The sequence below is a fragment of the Eubalaena glacialis genome, chromosome 5 (assembly GCF_028564815.1).
Source record: "Eubalaena glacialis isolate mEubGla1 chromosome 5, mEubGla1.1.hap2.+ XY, whole genome shotgun sequence".
Classification (NCBI taxonomy): Eukaryota; Metazoa; Chordata; class Mammalia; order Artiodactyla; family Balaenidae; genus Eubalaena; species Eubalaena glacialis.
The window spans coordinates 19579326-19599756 of NC_083720.1; the positions used below are offsets into that span (position 1 = coordinate 19579326).

The following is a 20431-nucleotide window of genomic DNA, read 5'->3' on the forward strand; positions in this document are numbered from 1 at the left end:
ACAGACACCGCAGAAATACAAAGCATCCTAAGAGACTACTACAAGCAACTCTATGCCAATAAAATGGACAACCTGGAAGAAATGGACAAATTCTTAGAAAAGTATAACCTTCCAAGACTGAACCAGAAAGAAATAGAAAATATGAACAGACCAATCACAAGTAATGATATTGAAACTGTGATTTAAAATCTTCCAACAAACAGAAGTCCAGGACCAGATGGCTTCACAGGTGAATTCTAGCAAACATTTAGAGAAGAGCTAACACCCATCCTTCACAAACTGTTCCAAAAAATTGCAGAGGAAGGAACACTCCCAAACTCATTCTATGAGGCCACCATCACCCTGATACCAAAACCAGCCAAAATAAAAAATAAAAAATAAAAAATAAATTAAAAAAAAAATACCCAACGCAGCCAAACATAAATTAAAAAAATAAAAGTGATCTAAAAATGTTAGGCATTATTATCACGATTACTGGCTATTTTAAAAGATTTATCAAGTTCCATCTCTCAAATAAAGCTTTTTCAAATAATTCTTGTCCAGTCCAATATTCCCTTTTTTGGAAATTCTATTTTATATATATATGAGGTATTATTCACATGGTATAGTAGCCAGATTCCAAGATAACTTCCAATAGTTCTTTCCTCCTGGTATTCATGCCCTTGTGTAGTTCCCTCCCACACTGAATAAGGCTCACCTGTATGATCAATAGGATATTGTGGAAGTGATGTTACATGACTTCTGAGACTAAGCCATAAAAGATATTGCAGCTTCAGCCATGTTCTCTTTGGATCACTCCTTTTGAGGGAATGTCAGCTGCCATGTCCTGAGAACACTCAGGCAGCCCAGTGGAGAGACCCATGTGGGGAGAAACTAAAGCACCAGCTTGCCAGCCATGTGAATGGGATATGATGGAAGCAGATTTCCAGACCCAGTCAGGCATTTGGATGACTGCAGCCCTAGCCAACATCCTGACTGCAGCTTCATAAAAGACTGTGAAGTTAGATTCACCCTGCCAAACTGCTCCTGGATTTCTGATCTGCAGAAAATGTGTTTGAGATTATAAGCCACTAAATTTGGGATAATTTGTTATGCAATAATAGATAATTAATAAATGTGGTTAAGTCCAGTGTACTCTGTCTTAAATGTATAACGTTGATGTTTCCATCTAGATCATAAGCTCCCAGATTTGAACTACATTAAGACTTTTCTAAATATATATAGATCTAAAAAATTAAGTAAACTATTAAGTATATTAAGTTTATTTTAACAACTGATATTCTAAGGTAATATCAATTAGAGAACTAGGCAAAAGTAGTTGGCCAACACTTCCACATATGAACTTTGTACAGTTGTTACTGATAAGTCTAAGTCCTTTCTTCTTAAACGTGAATTTGAAAGAAAGTCTCAATAGAGCAAGTAGGTGATGACTAAAACTTAATTTATGAAAAAATTAAAATAAAGTATATTTTCCGTAAATACCTGAGGGAATAGGTGGGGGCTGGGGAGGAAGTAAGGTGTTAGTCTTGCTCTGGACAGTGCAAGGTAAAGGAGGAGAAGGAGGAGATGTTGCACTATCTTTCATACCATACAGCTTGGACTCTTTAGAGAGCGTTCTTGGCAAGGAAGATCCTCTGGAGGCATTAGGTGATTCGGTCTTTAGAGTCTTGGAATTATAATGCAACTGTATTGAAACAAATAAACTTTCAAAATTAAAAATGCAGATGAGGGAAACCAAGAAATGTACAAAAATGTGGCAGAAAGAACACTGGTTCAGGAGCCAGAAGATTTTACGAGTTAGCTTTGTGATCCCAGCAAGTTCCTTATTAGCTTTTTTTCACTTTTAAAGTTAAAAAGGGTCATCCCAGATAATATTTTAAGTTCTTTCTAGCTTAACATCCTAGCTTAATAATTCTAGAATCTAAAAGAGTTGCAATAGGCAAGGTTTAGCAAATACGTTGTGAATATCAATGTTTAAAAAAGAAAATTAACTTTTCTGTCAAAATCTCGTGGAAAAAGGGGCAACCTGCAGTTCAGAAGGTCTCATGTTCAGAATATGGCTATATTAGAGAAAAACTTCAGAAAGCCTCATTTTATTATAATTGGTGAAGGAAGAATATATATGATAGAAAATAAACATGGCTACTAATAATCTAATCCCTAATCCTAGACATTTAGGTTTTTACCTTTACATCAACTCCAGGAATGTAAAATACTGTTGTTTCTAAGTCACTAGGCTTTGTTTGTAGAGATGATGGCACTTTCTTGCCAGTCATTAAATGGGTGGTGGAAGCATAATTAGTTTGAAACTTCTTCTTTTTCGAAGGAGAATCTTGATCTAAACTCCTGGAACTTCTATCATAACTCCTATAAATAGAAAAATGTTTTATCTTTTTGAAAGACATTTATTTCCTTTTATTTTGTTTAAAAGCAGACTTTTATTTATATAGTAAGTAAAATGTAATCCTTCATTAATAAGGTTGAAAAAGTGAAGTTCATCAGTGTCTCTAGCGAAACTGGTTAATCCTTGCCTGGATGAGGTTTATGTTGTATGTTCCACAACTACACAGGCAGTTATTCTTTCCTGAGATCACAACTGTTTCACATGAACACGTAAGGTTGAACCAAATGAAACTGCCCTTTACATAGGTAAATATAGCTGAGTACCAGCAATTTATTTTGGTTTACTGCGGTTCAACCCAAAATAAATTAACAGTCATTCTTTTTATCACCACTATTACATTTGTAAGAATTTAACTGTTTAGAGTGCCTTTTTATCTTCTCATTTTATAAAAAGCTTCATTAGACAAAGAGGCATTTAAAAATCTTTTATTATAGAAAATTTCGAACATACAGAAAGTAAATGGAATGGCAGAATGAACTCCCATGGGTCCATCTCCCAGCTTCAGCAGTTGTCAGCATTCTGCCTACTTGTTTTATCTACATTGCCACCCACTCCTTACTCATTCATTCAATTATTAATATTACTATTTTCTTATAATTCTTTTTTAGATTAGGAAGAAAAAGCAAAACAGAAATTCAAAGAACAAAATAATCTAACCCTACGCCTGTTTATACCACTATTTCTTCAATGATGGAAACAAATGGTAAAGCTGCAGTTATAGCCTGAACAACATTCCAGTTTACTGAGGTCTCTTTGTGCAGTTGTTTCCCAATCTTTCTTATTTCTTTATGTCATCAAACTTTCAATAACAAGATATCTTTAAGTATTGTACTGTTCTTTGAAATAGAAATGTGCACAATATGATGACAGAGACTGAGGAATTCATGCTTATTTAAAGAATTCCAAGGATATAACTATTTTAATTAACAAATTTGCTAGAATCTAAATCAGACGTCCATTTCTAATCACCAGAAAATATTATACACTTGTTTAAAGAAAACAGTATGTTATACAAATAAACACTCAAACATTCTAATTATGATAAAATATCCTCTTTAAATCTGCATTTTGGGATGTGGCGGGAAATGTTTGTTATGATTAATGATATATAAATAGTAGTTCTAACAAATGGTTACTTGTACACCTTTCTGACCAATATCTTACCTTCTCAAGCTTATATCATCATGTTCTTGTAGAAGGGTGGTTGGGTGGAGCACACATTTTCCACTATCAATTTCAACTCGTATATCAAGTTCAAAGTCAATATTTCTCTCTGTAGCTGTGCCACTAAGACTTCTGTTGGCTGGGGCTGTTGGCCAGCGTTCTGTAAATAGCTGATGAACAGCAGCAAAGCCTGTTGCTTTTTTACGGGATGTATGTCTAGAGAAAGAACAACTGGTGATTACATTGTAGTAAACTGGGAAGAGTTTTCAACAAACTATTTTCCAACATGTTATGTGAGCAGTAGTCTGTAAATAAATTTCACTATTTTATAAATTCACACAAATTACCCAACTGGCTCCTACTAATTGAAGTTTTTCTTAAGTTTAATGGAGTCACATTTTATTCAACAACTATATACTGAGTAACTATCACGTGCCAGGCAATGTTCTAAGCGCTCAGGACACAGGCACAAGCACTGATATTAAGAAGTCTGAATATCAGCGTATGACCTACATTCTACATCTTGGAGGAGATTTCATTTTTGCAAATTGTAAAATTTAAAATGCTACTTTCTAGATTTTATTAAAAGACATAAAGACAGGGAAAGAAAAAAATAATGCCATATGGAGCTAAATTATATTAGTAAACCATGGATACGTCTCCTAGTCTCACTCTGGGTAGGTAAATTAAGATTTTTTTTCTGTAAAAATTAACAGTTATATAATGCTTTAAGCTCAGTTCTAGATTCTAAAATACTGCCTAAGGATCTTAAAGCCACTCACGAGGGTTTCCTGTAAATATAGAACCTTTCCCTCTCATGGTCTTCGTCCTTTTCATCCTTCTCGGAATCTTCACTGGTAGAAGACAAACTATCATCCCGTCGGCCCTCCTCAGGTTGGAAAGAAATGCCTGGTGAAAGGCCTCCTGGAGTTTTGGGAGAACTGAACACGGAATATGATCCTTCACTATTTGAGGAGTAATGGGATGGACCTTCAATGGTTACTGACAAAAGGTCCAGTTCTGTCTCCTCTGGAAACTGAATGTAAAGAGAAAAAATATGAATCAGGTTCACATTATAAACCTCTTTTCCCTTAAAAAAAAAAAAGAAAAAATATACATTTAAGCATCTAAAATTTCTCTCAGAATTGAATTTCCTCAGTCTGAACTGAAAGATCAGCTTTACAAACATATGAAATGGTACACCAAGGAAGGAAGCAGAAGTTCAAACCACAGAAAGTCATACCACTGACTCACTAAAAATTAGAGTGAAATTCTACTTTATATAAGCATATATCATCACGTTAAATAGTACATACTGTAATTCTTTAAAGCATGGGTTAATCATGCTGTGGAGACAAAAGAAACAATGTGATCAACTTTAAATTAGAAGGGCAAGAGAGCAATTAATGATGGAAGAGCATGCAAGTGTCAGTACAGAATGTACTTTGTGCTTCCAGAATACTTTCTGTGGATACATCTTTTTAAAATGGGCCCCTAATGAGCTGAAGAAAGATGTGTAAATAGTTATATAATTAAATAGCAATCAATCAAACTTAAGAATTCTGTATTTTAAGGCAAATACTTTGTATAAATACAATGTCACTCACTGAGGATTGTATCAGGAGACCACTGCATTTAAGTAGGTCAAAAAAAAAAAAAAACAAAACTTCTGTGACCTAATTTTGATTCCCAGTTTTGAGATTTGCTTGCATATCCTTTGAGGGAATGTGATAAGCCTTTGTAAAGTGTAATGTGCAAGGTGCATTTATTGATATTACTATAAGATAAATAGTGAAATCCTATAATCAAAATTTCAAACATTTGCAGAGTCTAGATTTTCTTCACTTTTTAAAAAATAACATTATTTAGTAAGTAAGTCAGATTTTATCAGAAAATCTTCAACTTTTAAAGCTGTGGTAAGAGTTTATGTAGATAAATATCCCTTTGTTTATATTTATTTTCTATTTAACCATGCTTTAATGATCTATTCTGTAATTTATGATTTTTATATACTATTTTTTATAAACAGCTTATACTGCTATTTAAAAATAGGACTTGAATCATTCAAATATTAATGCCTTTAAGAATAACTCAATCATTTCACAGTATATACATATATCAAATAATTATGTTGTATACCTGAAAATAATGTTATATGTCAATTATCTCGATATTAAAAATAATGTACAGGAAAAAAAAATCAATTAGTAGAATCCATTCAATTCACTGTAAAGGACTGTATTTCCAAGTTCATTTTTAGAAAAAAGGACATGTCTGTCAAGCTCACTCTATTACAACCTAATAGTTCTAAAACAAAATTCGGCTTGACTAAATTCAGTGTAACTACGGGATATATGTTGAGACTATCTTAAAAGAGTGGGCGATGGGAAACAAATATGGAATAAGTTCCAATTTTTAAATGTAACTTGACAGAAAATTTCTAGACAATGATGTATATACCTACTATACAGATACAATTTTAAAATTAAATTTTACTTTTATAACATATTTAGGGAAAATACGTAGCTTATAAAGGTGTTAACTCAACTTATAAGTGATTGTGTAGCACATTTTCCACACTGTTTTGAACATAATTTTTAATAGACTGCTTTTATACATGCTTTTTTATACCAGTGACTCAAAATAAATAACACTCAATGATTAATTTGTTGTTCTGAGATAGGTTTGATTCTAGTTTGAATTAGGTAACTAATTTTTTCTCAAAGAAAAGATTCATTTTGTATTTGGGTGTAGGGAAAAAGAGGTTCACTTTGGGATTAGCAAATAACTGTAATATATTGCAGTTTTTGGTTTATGATTTTGTTGAGTTAATCTGGTGTGCTGATTTAGTCCTTCTTTAATTTTGGAGATTAAATAATTACTATTAAATTATAAGTGAGTATAGAACTAAAATATATTCATGAAAAAGCTTAGGAAATATACATGATGAAAAAGAATTGAAACAATCTTAAACCTTTATGGAAAATATCTTCAAGGTCTGAGTTTAGTATGAAATGAGAGGAAGACATTTTGAAAGCAGATTTTCAGAGTGGTTAATTAGTTTTAAAGCAAAATTTATGTTGTTCTTAAAAAGTACCTGAAAATACCCTTCCCCATGACAGCTGGACTGTGGTGTACTTCCCCATACCATTTCTTTCAACTTAATTAAAATAATAAGAAAATTTATAAAAATTCATGAAAAATAAAAAAAACAATGCTTTAAAAGTAAAAAACAACAAACATTTTAACATAAATTTTAACATGCTATAAAATTAGAATACAACTTTGACGCTGACCTTTTTACTACTAGTTTCTGATATCGCTATATATTCTGAACAAAAATACATAAACAATAAAATACATTAAGTAAAAACATTCCACATTTACATTTGTGTAAAATACCCAGTTTAATGCAGAGTCGAACTTGAAAGAAAAATTATTCAACAAAATGTTTCTACCTACAAGCAAGCAGTATGGGGTCTTTATTCTACATGCAAAACACTAACACCTGCGGCACGGCTCTCAATAGTGCTCTGCTATTTGGCAATGTACAGACACCTCAACCATCACAATCCACACTTTCGCTGTAAGTAGGAACTACTATTTCTAAAATGCGTAACTACTATAATTTTGTAATTACTAAAAATTATTTAGCACTGTGTATCTCTAACAAGTAGTATCTCTCTTACTGTATCTTGGATATTGAAAGTGACTCTGGGTCCAGGAGATGCTGCATCCACCCGGATTTCTGGGAGCTCCTCAGTTTCACCTACTCGAGAACTAAAATAAAATATAAAGTTATAAAACATTAATATTCGTGTTCAAAAAAACCCCCTGGACTTTATAAAAGTCTGATTAATGACATTAACACTTTATTTCTAAATATTTACCTTATCCAAGGATTGAACTTTTGGTATTCCATTTCTTAACCTTTAGCATCTCATAAAAAAAAGTTCATTGCTTTAACACAAGATTTTCTAAAATTATACCTTATAAAAAAGAATTTATACTTACTTTATAGTGTTCATTTACTAGTAAAACTATATTTTTCTTCAATAATAAGTAAAATTTCCATTTTTCATATGTTAAATCTGTGTATAATCACACTTTTTCTAAAATGACAAATTTAGAGCTGCAGCTACTAACATGCAAATATTCATTTCTTTGGATAGTCTATAAGTTTACGCATAAACTTGTCTAAATAGCAGTGTTCTTCATTACTAAAAAGCACACAATGACTTTTATAATATAAAAGTAGAGTATAAATGGGATAGAGGGATTCCTCAAACTTCTTAGTTTGACAGTATCCACTATTACTAGTTTTACTAATAAGGTCCATTTGCTACCTTAATTTTGTAATTTCCCCAATTAGAGCACAATAAATAAGTAGTGACCTTTGGCAAAAGAGTCAGCAATTTTATTACTTGTTTCATTGGTTGAAATATATTACCTTGCCCTTTCCATTCGCTTAAGAGGTGGTCTTCCAGAAGCTGAAATGCTTTTTGATCGGCTGTAACTTGGTTTGTAACCCAAACCCCACTTATCCTTTAGGGAAGCAGCCTAATGAAAGGGGATAGAAAAAGGGTGACTTTAGGCAGTTGTTTACTGTTGTAATATCTGACTTCAGGTAAAATGTTCTGCTATTAAAGAAGTTAGCTTGTCTCCCCCAGGTCAATAACAAGTTGTCTTAAATTGTGACTTTAAATGTCACTTAACAACACAGATGGATCAAAGTGCAGCAGGAATCAGCTATTCTTAGTCCTAACGTCAATTAGGAAGGCTGTACAAGGAAAATAGGAGCCACCAGCTCGTTTGAGAGAAAAGATTGGGAGCAGGGATGAGGCGTACAGAAATAAGGGGAGAAATAAGGAAACAATAAGAAAAGAAAGAAAAGAGAAAGAAAATGAGAATTAAAAGGCAAGATTCTGGGAGAAAGGTGAGGGGAGGGGGGAGAAGAGGAGATCAGGGAAGAGGGGGAGGGAGGGAGCGACCACTAATCATCCCGAGTACCACCCAAGGGTACCCCCCGGACAGAACTCTTTATTACACAAAAGGAAAGGAAGTGGTGACTGGAACACCCTCCTTGTCACCAAATCTCTCTTCTTCAAATTTGTAGTTTGGGGGGGGGGCTAGGTAGTAAAAAGATTCTAATACAATGGAGACTTAGAAAGCAAGAGGACTAAAAGGGAATTGAGGGGGAAATAACCAAATGAGAAAAACGTTAAGAACACAGATTTAATTTCAGTAATTTTCCTAATCCTCTCTACCTAGTTTTATTTTTAACAGTTAATTGCCAAGTCTAAACTAGCTTATAAACAGTATGCAAGCAATATTTTCATTATGTTGCATGACTGTGAGGTACATAGTGGCAAAAAATTTAAACACAGAGTTATGCATTACAGAGCATCACTATCCATTTAGTACTATCAGAAGCCAGTGATGAATAACTAAAATTGAATTTTATTCCTAATTTAAATAAATAATTTAGAACACTATTCAAATGAGGTTGTCTAGGACTTTGGTGGTGACCAAGGAAAGAAAGTTCAAGCCGATGAACTCTGGATCCCTGCAACCTTCCCCCCTTTTCTCTAACCTCAACAGCTCTGATTTAATCAGCTTTTATGTATTGGGGTAACACCCAAAAACCATATTCTGGTTAAAAAAAACTGGAGGGTTTTGCTGACTATATTTTTAAAAATTAGTTTTTCTACTAACAAGACCACCTTGACCCAAAGCAACCTACCTCCATTTGAATAAGTTTTAGAATTATTTTCTAGTATATCTATCTATATATTTATTTCAAGTGTTCAGCAATTGGACTAAATCCCAGAATGTGGTAGATAGTAAGGTCAAAGATAAACAACTTGTCCTTTAAGAGACTCAAATACTAGTAAGGGCAACTAAATATGCAAATAATAAAGGTAAGAATAAAGTGCTGACAGTATGTAGTGGCTAAGAGTAAAATCCGCTGTGGAAAATGGGAGGGGTAGAATGGACATCTCAAAAAATTTCACATTTGAATTAGAGACAAAAAAGAAAGTATGACTTCATGAAAGGCAGACAGAACACAGTGGCTAAGGGCAAAGACTGTAGAATCCCACTGTTTGGGTTTGAATCTTGGCTCCACTGGAATTACTGGCTGTATAACCTTGGTCAAATTGCTTAACCTCTCTGTGCCTCAGTTTCCTCATCTTTAAAATGGGGAAAATAATATAAGCTATCACATAGGGTTGTTGGAAAGATTTAATGGGTTGTTGAATGTAAAGTGCTTTAAACAGTGCCTGGTACATAGCAGCCATGAGATACACAAATCAAGTGTTATCACTAGCAATGGAGGAAGAAAGAACAACATAATAAGTATCATCATAAAATTTCATAAAGTGAAAAAATGTTTAAATAGTCTACTTTAATAAAATTCTCCTTAAATGTTTACTCACTCGCATACTGGACCTCCGTAATTTTTTACGGACATCTCTTCTAATATCATTCACAGCAACAGATTCTAATTGTTGATAACGTTGAATTTCCTGGTTTATGGTTCCTTCACTTGCACCTAGTTTTCTGGATAAAAAACAAATATGGCAGTTAGTGTAAAGAGGTAACAAAGTAAGTGATTTTTACTTGCTCCTTTTTAAATTCTCTATCAGAATATCAAAGACTATGTATGGACAGGCCAAAATCCTGCATAAAGTTAATACTCATATCTGGCAAACTGTAAAAAAAAAAAAAACAACTTTCTCTAATGTTTTAGGAAATGGTTCTTATCCATTTCTACATCAAGAGTCTCTGTGATAATCTCAGGAAAGCTATGGAACCACTTAGCAGAATAGTATCTGTATGTAATATTCTACATATAATTTAAGCCTCAGGTAAGATTTTAGGGGAGGAAGTATATTTTGCTACAAGTCAGTTTTCCCCTGATAACAAAACTCAAACTGTAATGTAAGTCAACAGGAAAATGTGAATCACTGTATCATAACTGATTTTACAGACAAGTTTTTAGCGAATACCTTTCACTGTACAATGTATAAATTTCTGTAAAATCCTCGAATGCAAAAAAACACAGATACAGGAGTACAAAGATTCGAAAAGATGAAGTATGTTTTCCACCTTTGGGGAAAACAAAAATTTCAGTTTGGCAAGCAGAATATTTAGTCTTACAGAGCAAGTATTACCTAGTCAGTACTATTTAGCAGGCTACAGATAAAGAAAAAAATGACTACCACCTACTCCCCCCTCTTGACTCGCCCTACCCTCACCTCAGTTCTAGTGAACTGCTACTACAGGCAAGCAAAAAAGCATGAAGTTTGAATTCAGACAAACACAGGTTCAAATTCCAATTCTTTAATCTCTCCGAGCCAGTTTTCTCATCTATAAAGTTTGGATAATGCCATCTAATCTCACAGAAATGTTGTGAGGATTAAACTGAGATAACATGTCAGAATCACAGTAGGTACTTAATAAATTCTACATTTTCTTCCTCTCTCAAAAATTTGCATTCCAAAAATACTGTTAGCAAAAAACTCATATTTACATACATATGTGAAGATACATGTATATACACGTCGAGATGCATATATGTGACATAAAGTCAGTCATAAAATTCTCAGAAATGGGGAGTTGTGATGAGCACTAGACTAACATTTCTAACTTTATCACTAATGAATGTATGATCTCAGACAAACCACCAAAGTTTTCTGGACCTTGGTGATCTCATTTATAAACTAAAGGGGTAGTACTGGCCCCAATCCAGTTTCCTTCACATTTAAAATCTATTCTATTATTAGGGAATACTATACTAAATTAAAAATCATTATACATACTTAAGGTCATCTATTACTTTGGCCTGTTCATTCAGTTCTCTGATATCCACTATACGCTTCATAATTTTTCTTCCTCTGAGTTCTCCTGGCTGGCTACAAGATGCTCCTTGTCTTCGATAATCTACAGCTTCCTGAAAAATCAAAAGCATGTCTGTCAGTAACACCCTTAGGTCACAAAGCAAATCTACCCTATCACAGAAATAACACCTTAAATCAAAAGAAGCATGCAAGAATCAAAGCCATCTATATTAAGTAAGATGACTGGAATTCTCCAGTGATTCAAACCCCTTCATTTTCATAAGGAATCCATTTAGTTGCTACCTACGTTTCCCCATGAGTGAGCTCTGCATGCTTTCAGATGGGACTGGCTAGACTGAGGGGAGGCCCACATCTCTGGGTTACACAGATACTCTGCAGGAACAGAATAGCGCTGATGTGGAGGCCTCAGGCCTAGGAGGTGATTTACAAGTCGTTGCCCAAAGGTGAGCTTGTGGCCATCTCCACTTACTGAACTTCCCTCTGAACTCTAAATGGTAAACAGTAATGTTAATTTTTTAAAAATTTCTTTCCAAGAACAAAACTATTTCATGATACAGTAGTTAAAAGATGTTTCAAAAAAATTTTTATGTTGATAATAGAAGGAAAGCAGAAACTTTCTTTTTAACTAATAAATAATAAGTTTAACTAATAACTAATCAATCTGATACTATAGAATATGTACAGTATAAACGGAAATACACATTTTTAAAATGTATACTTTATTTTGTGTGGGTGCACTTTGCTTTTGACTTTCATTTTTGAACATCATTATTGAGATAATTCACATGCCATAAAATTCACCCATTTAAAATGTATAATGGTTTATAGTGGTTTTTAGTATAGTCACAAAGTTGTGCAGCCATCATCAGAATCTATTTAGAACATTTTCACCGCCTCCCAAACAAAACCTCATAACATTAGCAGTCTCTTCCCATCCCCTCTCCCAACCCCCTAAACTCTCCCAGTCCTAGGCAACCACTGATCTACTTTCTGTCTCTACAGATCTGCTTGCACTTTGCTTTTACTGTTAACATGTTACCGGTAGGTTAAGGCACAAGTTGGTTGACAACCGTTATGAAACAAGGAATTCAATTAAAAGACAATATTATGGAATTAAAAAAACAATATTATATAAATGTAGACAGAGAACCACCACTCCCTTCCTTCCTCCACAATTAGCAACTACAATAAATAACACTGACCTAATAATATCCCTTTCTCACGGTAAAAGCCAGTCCTGAAAAAGTCTAACTGTGAGTTTACTTACAGTATGGATAGTGGGAGACATAGTGTCAACTTCATCCTCATCTGACAGGTCAGCTATGTTCACTGAATTTAGATCGGCGATGTCATCTATGTCCTCCTCTCCTGTCAGTGTTGTAAGGGTATTGCCCAGAGCATTAAGTCTTTTGCCAATGTTAGGATCCATGTGGACATCAATCCCACACATTTTCCACAATACATTGAGTGTCCAGGTTCCAGCACTACTACTTTCTGTTTAAATAAAGAAGTGACATTTTTGGTAAGTCTTGAGTATAGAAATTTAAATAATTCTACATTCAGGGAATAAAGTGGATGATGGCCCTGTGTAATAACTAATGTCTCTCACAGCTAAATCTGTCAGAAACATGAGACTATGGGATTGATTTCCCTATTGTATCGTGTGCACCTATTGTTTCTCTGTTTTCAGCACTCTTCTTTCCCCATGTGACCTATGAATTCCCTCCTCCCCTAGCCCCCTAGCTGATCTACCTTCCCAGGACTATAGTAGGAGAACTGGCACAGCCCTCCCTCATTAGCCAGAATTAATTAGATGATTAGTCTGAATAAGGGTCAAAGTTAGAAAACTAAGAATCCTTCCCTGGACTTGAGAAAAGACTGCTCCGTCTCTAGTGATTGAGGGGTGGGGAATGAGGCTCATGAGCTGCTGGCAGCCATGTTCCCTGCCATGTTTCAGGAGGTCAGCAGTAAGAAAAAATGAAGCAGCCGGAGAGAAGCAAAGACGAGCTGGAAAGAGCCCTGGTGGCAGCTGGGATCTTGTTTCCAGTAGTTCCTGAGGACCCCTGAATTGACCTGGTTCCTTCTCTTCACTGAGATAGCCATTCCTAAGTTTAATTGTGATCTGCAAATATTCTTTTAACAAGTTCCCCCTTTTAGTTAAGCCAGTTTGAGTACGTTGTTGTCGCTTATAAACAAGACTCCTGACAAAGACTTTTATGTGACCTTCCTCCCAATATGTATGCTTACCTCAGTTATCACCTTTTCCTTCTAACATTACTGCTGGAAATTTCCTAACCTTTTCAGTTCTCTGTCAGTGGGGACTGCAGGCCTTGCTATTTTCTGAGACAGTTTACTTAGGATGAGCACTGAGACTAGGTTTCGGAGGATAAGAGGGAACAGTAAGGAGAGAAGGAAATCTACTCGTCTTAATCAGCTTCTACCCCTCTCAACATTTTAAGCGCTCTTAAATAAATATCTCCATTTATCTTACCCTAATTTTATACCAGTAAAAATAATAAAAATTTACACTATGCTGTCATCTTAGTTAAGACAGATTATTACTTCTATGGTTATCTCCTAACCAGTTTCCCAGATTTTTCTCCTCTCTAATCCTTGAAAGTGTCCCTTTGATACTGTCACATCTGTTTTCTTGCTCAAAAAAACTCAATGGCTTTCTCACTGTCCACCAAATCAAGTCCAAATTCCTTCATTTGGGATTTAAGATTTTTCTCATCTTATTTTCACATAACTCTATTCCAGCCAATTTGGACAACTCTAACTAGACACTGCGTTTGACATCATGACAGGTATTGTTCTCTCTGCCTGCATTTTCTCTATTCATATTTTCTAGTTTTTGCTTAAGAAACGATTTTATCCATCTTTCAAGTCCTTGTTTAAATGCTTTTTCTTCCATAAAGCTTTCTCTCATTCCAGTATCCTTTGAAATTTAGAAATTTTATCTCCCTCCTGTAAATTTCAATAGCAATTGGAATTTTATATATTTTTTGAACTTATCACTTATTGCAGTTTAGTTATGCTGCAGAGCTGTAACTACGTTATTAGAATTTAAACTTATATGGCATAGAAAGTATATCTTATTCACCTTTGTCTTTCCCAAAACATTTTGTAGTGTATCTTGTACACTGATGGTGTCTAATTAATTGTTAGATAAATAAAAATATGCTAATATTATTGCAAAATAGTTTTTAAAAATTAGGGAATACCAGAATGAGTTTAGTTAAAAGAGCCTCTAATATAAAGTCAGGAAAAATGGATAAAAAAAGCAGAATTCTACCAGATACATATAGCAAAAGTAATACCAAAGGTGAACTTACCAGCAGCTGCTTGTCCTGTAGTCCTGGAACATACTTCATAGGTACCATCTGGAACTACACCTGCACAAAAATCACCCCCAAAGTAAGTTTCAATAAAATTATGCTTGTGATTAAATATTACACTGCAATTTTTCTTCCAAGAATGATTCCTAAATATAAACAGGATTACTAGCCTCTCTAGGTTTCAGTTTCTTTTTTTTTAAATTTAATTTATTAATTTATTTATTTTATACAGCAGGTTCTTATTAGTTATCTATCTGATACATCTTAGTGTATTAGGTTTCAGTTTCTAATCTGGAGAATGAAAGGGCTACCTTAGATGACTTATGATATCTATTTCATATCTCACAATATTTTATTCTTATCGATTTTAAGAACTAAACTGCATACACCTGAAGCTAATATACCGTAAATCAACCATACCTCAATAGAGAAAACAAGATTTGACTCCAGTTTTATCTTCACATTCTGCATGTGATTTCCTTATCTGAGTGACAATACCTGGCCAACTCTGAAACTCTAGTTTCCAGATGCTGTGACAATTTGTACCATCATGAGTGAATGGCACTTTGAGAATGCAAATAATTTTAAAATGATTTTTTGATAACTAAGAACTGCCACATTAGGTCACAGACATGATTCATCAACCTTGTCTTTTACTTTGACAAGGATCATTTTATGAGGGAAAAAAAAAAAATGATTGCCTGCCATGATGTCAATCTCATAAGGTCAGCCTCCTAAGGTCATGGACTTATCCCCAGAACATATCTAACTTTAACTTTGAAACATTTACTACTTCTTAGCTTTAATCAGATAATTTCAGCTTTTCTGAGAGGTTAATTAAATCAACGAAAGACATACCATCCTTGAAACAACTTTTAAACAAAGTAGAGCCTAAAGATAGAATTAAGACCCTTTCTCAGTAATCCTTAATGGAAACCAAATTTCAATCTAAACCTGACAGTATATATACCGTAAATAAAATGTCCTTTTGCAATTCATTCCATACTCTAAACTGGTATTCAAATGTTACTCAAATGTGAGCTGTAGAAATACTACAATTTAGGGACTTCCCTGGTGGTCCAGTGGTTAAGACTCCACGCTCCCAATGCAGGGGGCCTGGGTTCGATCCCTGGTCAGGGAACTAGATCCCGCATGCCACAACTAAGGATCCTGCATGCTGCAACTAAGACCCGGCACAGCCAAATAAATAAATTAATTTAAAAAAAAAAAAGGAATACTACAATTTATTTTGGGAGAAAGGGTCTATAAATGACAATTTCTGTTATGTATTTTTTAAGATGGTGCCAATAACTTTAAAATCTAAATTATATTTTTGAACCATATGGTACTTGTGCCTCACATACAAATTATAAAAAAGAATTAGATCTTGTTTGGGGGTAAAAGATTGCCTAATTCACCTTTAATGTCATAGTTATAAATCAGAGCAAAAAAAACCTAGACTACCCTTTCAAATCTTAAGACTGCTAGAATGAAAAGAAAAGCCTCTGAAATTGGAGTAATATAACTAAGGCCAAGTGAAAGTAAGAAACAGTAAATTTAAAAAGGGTAGAAAACATCAGGGACTTCCAGTCCCAAGAAGTGCTAGAGAATTTCTGAATATTAAGCTAAAAAAAAAGATTATATAAATTCATAGAATACAGAGGCATGATGAATTAATAAGGAACATTAAAATTCTTAGGAGTAGATCTGAATCCTGAAAGTGAGAAGTAGGAAACCAACTGGGCTCCTTCCCATTGTACCTGTCATCTCTGAGTTGGACCAACCAGAATCCAGGATGGCAGTATTCCTGCTGTGACAACCAAATGCTGCTACCCAGGTGTTAGCAGAAAGCTTGGAATTTTTCAAACTTCTAATGGTTTAGTTTTTCTAAATACATGTTAAAGAAAAGCGTCTAATCTTTACTATTTAAGTGGTCGATGGAACCCTTCCTATAGATTGTCCCTTCTAATTTTTATTGCACTTTCCCCCAAAATATTATCACCTAGAGAGGAAATTACACAGGGCTTTTTTTTTTTTGGCCACGCCGCTTGGCTTGCAGAATCTTAGTTCCCCAACCAGGGATCAAACCTGGGCCCCGCCAGTGAAAGCGCCAAGTCCTAACCACTGGACCACCAGGGAATTACCGACACAGGGCCATCTTTTTTCTAGGGCATGATTTTTTTAACATCTTTATTGGAGTATAATTGCTTTACAATGTTGTGTTAGTTTCTGCTGTATAACAAAGTGAATCAGCTATATGTATACATATATCCCCATATCCCCTCCCTCTTGCATCTCCCTCCCACCCTCCCTATCCCACCCCTCTAGGTGGTCACAAAGCACCGAGCTGATCTCCCTGTGCTATGTGGCTGCTTCCCACTAGCTATCTGTTTTACATTTGGTAGTGTATATATGTCCATGCCACTCTCTCACTTCGTCCCAGCTTACCCTTCCCCCTCCCCGTGTCCTCAAGTCCATTCTCTACATCTGTGGCTTTATTCCTGTCCTGCCCCTAGGTTCTTCAGAACCTTATTTTTTTTTTTTTAGATTCTATATATGTGTTAGCATACCATATTTGTTTTTCTCTTTCTGACTTACTTAACTCTGTATGACAGACTCTAGGTCCATCCACCTCACTACAAATACCTCAATTTCATTTCTTTTTATGGCTAATATTCCACTGTATATATATGCCACATCTTCTTTATCCATTCATCTGTCAGTGGACACTTAGGTTGCTTCCATGTCCTGGCTATTGTAAATAGAGCTGCAATGAACATTGTGGTACATGACTCTTTTGGAATTATGGTTTTCTCAGGGTATATGCCCAGTAGTGGGATTGCTGGGTCGTATGGTAGTTCTATTTTTAGTTTTTTAAGGAACTTCCATACTGTCCTCCATAGTGGCTGTATCAATTTACATTCCCACCAACAGTGAAAGAGGGTTCCCTTTTCTCCACACCACCCTCTCCAGCATTTATTGTTTGTAGATTTTTTGATGCTGGCCATTCTGACTGGTGTGAGGTGATACCTCATTGTAGTTTTGATTTGCATTTCTCAAATAATTAGTGATGTTGAGCATCCTTTCATGTGTTTGTTGGCAATCTGTATATCTTCTTCGGAGAAATGTCTATTTAGGTCTTCTGCCCATTTTTGGATTGGGTTGTTTGTTTTTTTGATATTGAGCTGCATGAGCTGCTTGTAAATTTTGGAGATTAATCCTTTGTCAGTTGATTCGTTTGCAAATATTATCTCCCATTCTAAGGGTTGTCTTTTTGTCTTGTTTATGCTTTCCTTTGCTGTGCAAAAGCTTTTAAGTTTCATTAGGTCCCATTTGTTTATTTTCGTTTTTATTTCCATTTCTCTAGGAGGTGGGTCAAAAAGGATCTTGCTGTGATTTATGTCATAGAGTGTTCTGCCTGTGTTTTCCTCTAAGAGTTTTATAGTGTCTGGCCTTACGTTTAGGTCTTTAATCCATTTTGAGTTTATTTTTGTGTATGGTGTTAGGGAGTGTCCTAATTTCATTCTTTTACATGTAGCTGTCCAGTTTTCTCAACATCACTTATTGAAGAGACTGTCTTTTCTCCATTGTATATTCTTGCCTCCTTTATCAAAAATAAGGTGACCATATGTGCGTGGGTTTACCTCTGGGCTTTCTATCCTGTTCCATTGATCTATATTTCTGTTTCTGTAGGGCATGATTTTTAAATGATCTGTGAAAAAAAATCCTAAGGCATAATCCTACTTTTCCTTATTTCTCTGCCCTAAACTCAACTCTTTTTTTAAAAAAATTGTCAGTTATATCCAAGTATACTTACTACTAATAAAAACTACAAAATAGTAAACTAATTGGTGAATCTGTAATTTGGAATTCTTTTATGTCAGCAAAACAACTACTCTACTCATCTCATTTGCCACTCTCCCAAAACACCAAACAATAAGCATGTTACAAAAACAAGTCATTTGATACCCTCCAAAACCCCAAATAAATTATGATTATCGCAATTATCAGCATGTTAGTGTTCTACTTTGCTGGTATAATAGCCACTGAGGTGCTGAGTTATTGTTTATATTTTTTAATATGTGTTTTTGACTTTGAGTCAGAGGCATATTTCTTATGCATTTTCCCTTTGTTTAAACTGTTAAGGAAATGGTATCCTTCCTTGCTTCCAAATATATTCTATCCAGTATGACTGTAATGATGGCAAAATGTCATCTTAATAAAAATCAATAGGTTTAAATTTATTTAAAGGAAAAAAACACACAAACAAAAGACAGTTATGGTTGGGCTTCCCTGGTGGTGCAGTGGTTGAGAATCTGCCTGCCAATGCAGGGGACACGGGTTCGAGCCCTGGTCTGGGAAGATCCCACATGCCCCGGAGCAACTGGGCCCGTGCACCACAACTACTGAGCCTGCGCATCTGGAGCCTGTGCTCCGCAACAAGAGAGGCCGCGATGATGAGAGGCCCGCGCACCGCGATGAAGAGTGGCCCCCACTTGCCAAAAACTAGAGAAAGCCCTCGCACAGAAACGAAGACCCAACACAGCCATAAATAAATAAATAAAATAAATTAAAAAAAAAAAAAAACCAGTTATGGTGACTTTTTAAAACATATATAACAACCATGTAAAATGATTACTTGTAAAAATTTCTGATGAAGGCTAATTTTGGTCTTTTGGGTATTAGGCATGAGTATTTTGATATCAAGTCTTCTTAATAACCTGAAGTATTTCAAAGAAATCCTAGTATTTTACCTATGAATTATCTAAATTGCAAAGCATTCAAAACCAAAAAATTTCACCTAAAATTTTAGCCAATATTAAATGCTAAAACTTCAATTTTTGATATAAAAACCCTGGAAAGTTCTCCCAATACTCAAAGAAAACCCAGAACTGGAAAGAAGATTTTCTTCCAGTGAAGAGAGGAAAAAATTGCTAAATAATGGCATACCACCTTCTGAAAAGTAATTAATTTTGTTTTACAGATTAGCTGAGGAATTTTAGTCCACAACCTTTAATTCCTCAAATATAATTTTTCTTCATTATTAAGATTAATGATAACACAACATTGTAAAGCAACTATACTCCAATAAAAATTAATTAAAAATAGATTAATGATGCTTTATCAACTCTGCTGTAATATTTAAAATATTAAAATAAAAATAAATCCCTGTACCTTCAAAATAGCATATAAAGACAGCTTTAGTTATTCACAACCAGAGGAATAACTAAAGCTGTGTTTAATGGAGCATAATAGAATCAGAGGAATTCACACAAATTATACTCTGTATACTACATATGTGGACATGTGGACTTATTTATGGCTGGAGTCCCTGCTCCCGGTTATCCTGTATTATGTTATAGGATGAACTGGATCTTACACATTTATCACTTTGTTTCAAGATCCCCACAGAACAAAGACACTTTACCTGGTCATTCACGAATCAATTACAGGAAAAATCAGGGAGTGAGCAAACCTTCAAATGTTATACCATCAAAAAGAATACCTAGTTGGTTTACTTACCCAAACAACTGAAAGCTGCGGTTTTTCACAAATATGTTCTGATATCTTTAATTAGAAATAGCCTTTATTTCACAAAGTCCAATAACATTCCTATATATGAACATCCTTTAGTTTTACTTACGAAGACACTGGGGTTATTT

The 20431-nt window shown here is 34.6% G+C and overlaps 1 protein-coding gene across 4 annotated transcripts in view; it reads right to left on the minus strand.

Annotated features, from left to right (window-relative positions):
- Positions 1 to 20431, minus strand: part of BLTP1 (bridge-like lipid transfer protein family member 1) — a 192758-nt gene that overhangs the window by 27629 nt on the left and 144698 nt on the right. The window contains exons 57-68 of one of the 4 annotated variants that reach the window (XM_061192014.1): positions 14766 to 14825; positions 12698 to 12924; positions 11717 to 11917; positions 11392 to 11522; positions 10006 to 10129; positions 8019 to 8128; positions 7258 to 7348; positions 6666 to 6728; positions 4351 to 4604; positions 3569 to 3784; positions 2187 to 2367; positions 1483 to 1684 (exon numbers count right to left, since the gene is read on the minus strand). In XM_061192014.1, coding sequence (XP_061047997.1) covers positions 1483 to 1684; positions 2187 to 2367; positions 3569 to 3784; positions 4351 to 4604; positions 6666 to 6728; positions 7258 to 7348; positions 8019 to 8128; positions 10006 to 10129; positions 11392 to 11522; positions 11717 to 11917; positions 12698 to 12924; positions 14766 to 14825 — 1860 coding nt within the window. The remainder of the gene's footprint in view (positions 1 to 1482; positions 1685 to 2186; positions 2368 to 3568; positions 3785 to 4350; positions 4605 to 6665; positions 6729 to 7257; positions 7349 to 8018; positions 8129 to 10005; positions 10130 to 11391; positions 11523 to 11716; positions 11918 to 12697; positions 12925 to 14765; positions 14826 to 20431) is intronic. The other 3 variants (XM_061192012.1, XM_061192013.1, XM_061192010.1) reach the window with 3 other exon arrangements.